Source organism: Hyperolius riggenbachi, chromosome 1 (assembly GCF_040937935.1).
Source record: "Hyperolius riggenbachi isolate aHypRig1 chromosome 1, aHypRig1.pri, whole genome shotgun sequence".
In the NCBI taxonomy this organism is placed as follows: domain Eukaryota; kingdom Metazoa; phylum Chordata; class Amphibia; order Anura; family Hyperoliidae; genus Hyperolius; species Hyperolius riggenbachi.
In genome coordinates, this window is record NC_090646.1 from 58,245,415 (window position 1) to 58,253,557 (window position 8,143).

Consider the following 8,143-nt stretch of genomic DNA (forward strand, 5'->3'; position numbering starts at 1 on the left):
CAGCCTTCGTCAGGTTTACATCCTGTTAGTTTGCAAGCTGGTGGTACAGACAGCTTATATACATGCAACATCAAAAGGGAAAACAGATATTTTTTTCAAGCATAAATACGTCATTAAGATGCCTTAATACAAACAGACCATCTAAATGGGGTAAGATAAGGATCCTTGTTTACTTTATTGCTCACAGACCTGGTATTAGGATTGACCCAGAGGTATCGTAAATTCTTAGTTCACAAGTTCAGCTAGGGTGGCTGAGACAGTTCATATATCATCAATCTCATACCAATATAAAAAGTTGTTGTCCTTATTCAAACCCTTCTGCACAGCTTTAAAACAATTTATAAATTTTGTTTCTGCTATTAATCGGTCATTTGACGTTTTGAAGCCGCCCTTCAGGGTTTGAAACAGAGAAAAATAAAAAAAAAAGGGATACATGACTGCAAGCCAGATAACTGGAGATTAAGGTGCTGGAGGCCCTGGGGCTCCTCTTAGTCTAATAGCAATCAGTGTGTGACGGCTGGGGTGGGAGGGATGGAGGGGCGCACTTTGGTGTCTCAGCCTTGTGTGCTGGAGGACCTTGTCCCATCTCTGCCCACGTGGTTGCCAGCATAACGTGACAGGCCCGTACACGCTGGCACCCACGTGTGGTATGCAGCTTCATAGGGCCGATTCCCCAAAAAGTTAACGCTGAAATCGATCGGAAATTGGCCTGCAGTGTGTGGGCAGGCGACAGATCTCTCTCTGATCAGATTTGATTACAGAGCGATCTGTCTCTTGTTAGATCTTAAAGCAGTAGGATCAGCCATACTATGCCAGGGAAAAAAAACACATATAAGTAGATAAATACTTGATCTACTTACATAACACATGCTTTATACTGTCCATGTTTTGATTTCAGTGAATGTTATATAGTAAATGACAAGAATTCTGTTCCTGGTGGGGGACATGTCTTTTGCCCACAGTGAAGGCTAACTCGTGATGTCATTTCTGCCCTTTACTTTTTTTCTTGTCTCCTCCAATAGCTGAGTCGCCTCAGCCTTGCTTGTAAACACAAGTGAGTAGGGGATTAGGTTTCAGATAAGAAGCTGGCAGGGAAATAAAGGGAAGAGGAGGAATAGACTATAGATAAAAAGAACCCCCAGCATGCAATTCCTTGGCATGACTACTAAAGGGCCAGTGCTCCTTAAGTATGTGATAACTCCAAATCATAACAGCAGAAAAAGTTTTGAATGCAGGATTAGCATCTTTATCACTTAAAGGGGAACTGGAGAGAGAGGTATATGGAGGCTGTCATGTTTATTTCCTTTTAGACAATACCAGTTGCCTGGCAGCCCTGCTGATCCTCTGCCTCTAATACTATTAGCCATAGCCCCTGAACAAGCATGCAGCAGATCAGGTGTTTCAGTGGTTCAGACTTATAAGTCTGATCTGCCAAGACTAGCTGCATGCTTGTTTCTGGTTTTAATCAGATACTACTGCAGAGAAATAGACCAGCAGGGCTGCCAGGCAACTGGTATTGATTAACCTCCCCGGCGTTCTATTGAGATCGCCAGGGAGGCTGCGGGAGGGTTTTTTTTTAATTAAAAAAAAACTATTTCATGCAGCCAACTGAAAGTTGGCTGCATGAAAGCCCACTAGAGGGCGCTCCGGAGGCGTTCTTCCGATCGCCTCCGGCGCCCAGAATAAACAAGGAAGGCCGCAATGAGCGGCCTTCCTTGTTTTGCTTAGATCGTCGCCATAGCGACGAGCGGAGTGACGTCATGGACGTCAGCCGACGTCCTGACGTCAGCCGCCTCCGATCCAGCCCTTAGCGCTGGCCGGAACTTTTTGTTCCGGCTGCGCAGGGCTCAGGCGGCTAGGGGGGCCCTCTTTCGCCGCTGCTCGCGGCGAATCGCCGCAGAGCGGCGGCGATCAGGCAGCACACGTGGCTGGCAAAGTGCCGGCTGCGTGTGCTGCACTTTATTTGGTGCAAATCGGCCCAGCAGGGCCTGAGCGGCAGCCTCCGGCGGTGATGGACGAGCTGAGCTCGTCCATACCGCTCAGGAGGTTAAAAGGAAATAAACAGGACAGCCTCCATATACCTCTCTCTTCAGTTCCCCTTTAATACACTCAGACCAGTTGCTGTTGAAATTTGATTTTTATGGTGACGATACCGCTTTAAGATTCAGAATCAGCAAAATACCTCCTGTATGTGACCGCTACATAGAAATTAAAACATTTACACTGCACTTACTCTAAGACTAGTGTATGTGTATGCATGTATATAGGAGCTTTACATTTTACAGTTTTTTGCCACTTTAACCAGTAAAGGGATTACAGAAACAATATTTGCATGGTTAAATATGTGCTAGCAATGGTAAAAGGCATGTTACGCTATAAACATGAAAGATTTTTCCCCACTAACCTTCTCTTTCCTCCTCCATGCGGTGCACCCGTGTGTGCGCCCGCATGCCTCGATTCACCCTTCTTCTCGGCATTCCTTCACCTCGTTCTTCCCGCTGTGGGCGTGGCCGAGCTGCTGCTGCCGTCTGGACATTCTGCTGCTGCTCGCGGTCGGCTACAGCACAACACAAGGCAATTCAGTAAGCACATCCATGTTGACATTAAAGAGTCAGTGAAGCGAAAATAAAAATTATGATATGATTTGTATGGGTAGTACAGCTAAGAAATAAAACGTAAGCAGCAGAGACATAAGTCTAGTCTAATATTGTTTCCAGTACAGGAAGAGTTAAGAAACTTCAAAAGAGCCATTGAGCTCCACAACTTTCAAAGTCGCAGAGCGCTCTGTCTTTTGAAGCTTGTTATCTCAAGTGTGTCACTGTATTTTGTTTTTCTATGCAGAGGACAGGTCAATAGTTCACTGGCCTGCTCTGTAAAATCATTTAGAATGCTGAGCAGTGTGTAAACTGTAAATATTAGAGAATGATGCATGTTATAAAAAAAACACTACTACTGCTACTAATGTTCTAGTAATTATCTGTACTACAACACAAATTCATTTTTTTTCCGCATCCGTGTCTCTTTAAAACACAAATCTCTACCCCATTTGTAACTTTTTTTTTTCTTGTCTAGTGTCGGATAAAATGGGGAAAGAGTGATTTCAAGAGATTTCATATATTTCCAAATATCTACAATTGGGATGTTACTAGTGATTAAAGCAAATCTGAAGTGAAAATAAACTTATGAGATAATGAATTGTATGTGTAGAACGGGTAATAAATAGAACATTAGTTGCAAAGAAAAGAGTCTCATGTTATTTTCCAGTACAGGAAGAGTTAAACTTGAGTTATCTTTTCAAAAGTGCGTCTTTGAACTAGCAGATCAACTTGGTCTAACTCGGTCCTGTTTTCTGAAGAGCTTAAAGGACAACCGAGATGATGTGACATGATGAGATAGACGTGTATGTACAGTGCCTAGCACATAAATAACTAGGCTGTGTTCCTTTTTTTTTCTTCCTCTGCCTGAAAGAGTTAAACATCAAGTATGCAAGTGACAGTTTCTGTCCAGGGCGGGACCAGGTTGGACTGGGTCAGACTATAGCATAACCCTCAGTGATAAGTCATTACAGCCATAATACACTTTCCTGTCAGTAAATGGCATCTGAGAACAGGAAAGAGAAAGAAGGGTCAATAATTCATAGATGAGCTCTGTCATACTTAAATGAAGGTGTCATTGAGCAGAGACAATTAAACAGTAAAAACTAGATTTAAATATAAAATAAAACTAAAGGATATCTTTAAAAAAATTAAAAAAAATCATTTTTAGGAGAAGGAGGACAGATATAATTGTTTTTCTCATCCGTTTATTTTCACCTCAGATGTTGTTTAAACAGCCAAGAAACAGTGAGAGACAGCTTGAGATAAGGTCTTACTGCACCACCAGAAACAAGCATGCATGTCCCTGGGCAGGCAAGACAGCGATTCGCTCCCTATGACAGACGACTGCGCTGACTGGCTGGCGGGGGAGGGAGGGAGGGGAAGTTAAAAAATAATAATAATAATAATAAACATGCTGGCAGGGATCATAGCCTACCAACAGAGAGCTCTGTTGGGGGCAGAAAAGTGAGGGGGAATCACTTGTGTGCTGTGTTGTACGGCTCTGCAGCGAGGCCTTAAAAGTTCCAAGGTGAGCTAATCATATGCTTTTTCACTTCTGTGCATGCCCAGGGGCGTACCCTGCCTGTGATCGCACTCACGTCATCGGGAATGTTGTCCGTATGTGAAGTAGCACTGCGCATGCGCACAACACATCTGGTTATGTGAGCACCATCACGGGCAGCGCACGCCCTCACGCTTGCGCAGAATCAGGTTGGCAATCTATTACAGGTTGACTGCAGGTGGATGGAGAAGACCGCAGCAAGGAACACAGGCACTTCTAGGGGCTAGAAGAATCCTCAGGTAAGTATATTTAAATAAAAAAAAAAAAAAAAAAAAAACATACAAATAGTTCAACTCGAAACTCCTTTAAGTCGTCTGAGGCGGCCAATAAGAACCGCTTCAGCTGATAATCAGGCATGCGTACGGCAGCCGGCAACCCACCATGTGTGTACCACTGCAGTTTAAAAAAACCCAAAAAGGTTAGGTACCTCAGTAAAGGAAAGCCTCTGGGGCGCTGGTAAGGTTAAGGTGACCCAGCAGGAAACCTCATAAAAAATGAATCTCCAATCACAGCACCCTGAGCTACTTGAAGCATTCTAAATGGCCGAATAGTGTAGGTGTGGTTATTATTGCTACCTATCTGAAACCAAAAAGTTGTACAGGGTGTTGTCATTGGAGAACTGTTGAAACAGCATCCAATCAGCAGAAGTTCCCTATGAAGTTTCCCGCTGGGTCACCTCAACCATACTAGGGGCTCCCCTGGATATGCCAGTCCTTTTTGAGCCCACCTCTGCTTGCTAGGACCCTTCTGCTCTGCACGGCCGTCTGTGAACGAGCGCAGCCATACTGTGGAAGAGCACTGATGGCCCAAGCATGCGCTAAAGCACGGAGTCATTTGTACACAGAAGAAAAAGCCTTGCACAAGCAGCTCTGAGCTACGTCGTTTTGCACTTCAGCAGCAGCAGACAAAAACAGACGAGAACACAACAACGTGAACTTATCTGACAAGTCCTTGTCAAATATGTTCAGAGGATCCCAGCGCTGGAGCTCGCGGGGAGGGGGGGTGAAGCCTCTGGATTATCCAAACGCTTCCCTCCACTGAGGCAAGTAGCCATCTTTTTCTCCAATTTTACTTTCAGGGTGTCAAACTCAAATACTAAGTGGGCTGAAATTGTACACTGGGATCTAGACATGGACCAACCTCAATGTCTACTGGCCACCTTCCTCCCTCATACAGTTCCCAGGTGTCTAATGGCCCCCCTCCAACCCCTATGCAGTTCCCTGGTGTCTAATGGCCACCCTCCAACCCCTATGCAGTTCCCTGGTGTCTAATGGCCCCCTTAAACCCCTATGCAGTTCCCTGGTGTCTAATGGCCCCCTCCAACCCCTATGCAGTTTCCTGGGGTCTAGTAGCTCTCATCCCTCCCCTATACAGTTCCCTGGTGTTTAGTGGTCCTTCATCCCCTATATAGTTTCCTGGTGTCTAGAGACCCCTAACCCCCCTCCCTATACAGTTCCCTGGGTCTATTGCTTCCCTGATGATCTGGGACTTCACCGCCAATATATCTTCTCTGGTGGTCTAGAGTGGATCAAACATAATGCAAAGTGGGGAAACCACTTGTTGGCCAAATTTAATTGCTCTGAGGGCCATTTTTGGTGGTGCAAAATACTCACCTGTCCTGACATCATCCAGGCAGGTGATCGCTCCGCCTCCCTGTCACAAGGGGCCCAAGCATTTTTTTTTTCAAATCACCGCTAGAGCTCTGTGCACACCCACCTGCGTGTTTATTGCCCACCCCTAGCTTGGCAGCTACCAATCAGGACACGGCTGCTGTGTCCTGACTGGTGGCTGCCAAGCTGGGAGCAGGCCGCAGCCATGCTGGCGGAGGTTTCTGAAGCCCTTTGGCAATTTTGGGAGGAGGGGGGGGGGGGGAAACGGCTCTCTCTGCCTGAAGACTTTAGGACAGGTAATGTATACAACCCCGAGACACCTACATCCGTCCTCATGTAAACAGAGCCTGTCATTACAGGTGTCTGATTTGCCACACGGTTCTGCCACTGTCAGCAACATTAGTTGAATGTGCATACATGGACGTTGGCCCTGACTGCACGCCTCCTCGATTGCACTACCGTGGCCACAATTATTTAAGGCTTGCCATGTAAGCGCACAGGTGCAGAACGCTCACAGATACGGGAGCACAACCAGGCAGGCACAAAGTATGCGCAGTCGTCCCAATTGAGTCGCGGTCTTCATTAGGGCTGACAGCAACAAAACGAAGGTGACCAGACGGACACCAAACATACATTTGAAATTGGCGCCGGGAGACTAAGGCGCATGATACAGCCGGTATAAGGCTGATCCTGCTTCTGCACAGGTCCCGGCGGCGTTAATTACTATGCCCCCTCCAGGCCACCATGGATAGTGGGGGGATGATATAATCCGGCTTCCAGCGATTGCTGGAGGCCGAATTATTGGTTTTCAAAGGGAAGGTCCACGGAGTTGGTTAAAAGAATAAAAATACTAATCCACTTACCTGGGGCTTCCTCTAGCCCGTGCCCTCGACGCCGCTCCGGAGGCTCCCGGTCTTCTCCGGTGGCTCACCCGACCTCTTCAGGCTGGCTTCTTGGTCGGGCTTCTCCTTGCGCTCCAACGTGCATCTCACGCGGTCGCACTGACGTAATCGGACATCCTACGGACTGTACTGCGCAGGTGCAGAACTACTGCGCCTGCGAAGTACAGCCTGGAGGACGTCCGATGACGTCAGAGCGACCACATGAGACGTTGGACCGCACAAGAGTCCGACCTAGAAGCCGGCCTGGTCAGGTCAGGTGAGCCACCGGAGAAGACTGGGAGCCTCCGGAGCGGCGTCGAGGGCACGTCCTGCCTGCCACGGGCTGGAGGAAGCCCCAGGTAAGTGGATTAGTATATTTTTTTAACTAACTCCGTGAACCCTCCCTTTAAGCAACTTCGGCTCCGTCTTCTGACAGCGCCGACGTTACTCACTGAGCGCCGCTGTAGATGTGATTCCCATTATAGTCTATGGTGGTGCTGGCTGCGCCCAAATCTAGCAGCGCTGAAAAGCACTGCTCCGGACGCCAAGGGAGCTGACGGACTAAGGGCTGGTTCACACGGACGGCAGGCGGCGTTGGGGCTGCCGGGAAGGTGCGTCGTCCTGTGACGTCTCGTTCGGGGCGGTGGTACAGCGATCGTCGGCTTCACGTCGCGATCTGCATTTCTCGTCCCCGCAAGGGGAAATGAAGCCGCGGCGGCTAGCCAGCCCTGGACGCCGCATGCTGCTTCTAGGGTCGGCCGAAGCAATGCGTTAAATCGGGATCAGAATGCCACGTTTGCGCAATCGACAGTAACCGCGCGATGCTAAAAGCCCCCATTCACTTGAATGGGAGCGTTTAGCCGACAAATCACAAATGCTTGGCGGTAAACGCTTCCAAGCGTCCGTGTGAACCACTGGAGGGCTGGAAGAAGCCCCAGGTAAGTAGAATTTTTTTTTTTTTGTTCCCCTCATGACAGGTACCCTTTATCTGTCAGTACTGCTGCTGGTGCTGAGGAGTGTGGACAGGAGCTGTGTATAATCACAGAAGCTGCAGTGTGATGACTAGTATGTCTGTCTGCCCCCCCATACCCCGCACAGCAGGCGCCTCTGGGGGGCGCTAGGACCCCGCTCACCTCGCTCCGCCTGCCCCCGGATCCGGCTAACGAATAGCAGCAGCACAGCCAGCAGAGCGGCCGCTACAATGTACAGCACGGGGTCCATTGTTACACGTCACAACACCAGACCACGCCCCCAGTGACGCTCCTCACCGGCATCAGCCGTCACACACTGCCCGGGAGAAACCAAACACCACGCGGGGGGAGACAGGCCGACACGCCCCGCCGCAGGAGCGCCTCCTTTATGCATTCTATTTGTGTAAATGTACAGGAAGTTGTAAACGTTACGAAAGTTCTATGTATATCCATTCTGCGGTTAGCTGTCGTCTGCTAATGTAAAATGAAAATGTTGGAGCTCCCCTCTGGTCTTGCAATGGAA

At 48.3% G+C, this 8,143-nt stretch overlaps 1 protein-coding gene across 1 annotated transcript in view; it reads right to left on the reverse strand.

Annotated features, from left to right (window-relative positions):
• DDRGK1 (DDRGK domain containing 1) overlaps positions 1-7,895 on the reverse strand; it is a 90,685-nt gene extending 82,790 nt beyond the window's left edge. The window contains exons 1-2 of the mRNA XM_068274593.1: positions 7,783-7,895; positions 2,405-2,557 (exon numbers count right to left, since the gene is read on the reverse strand). Of these exons, the coding sequence (XP_068130694.1) occupies positions 2,405-2,557; positions 7,783-7,870 (241 nt within the window). The 5' untranslated portion in view covers positions 7,871-7,895. The remainder of the gene's footprint in view (positions 1-2,404; positions 2,558-7,782) is intronic.
• Positions 7,896-8,143: the final 248 nt, after the last annotated feature.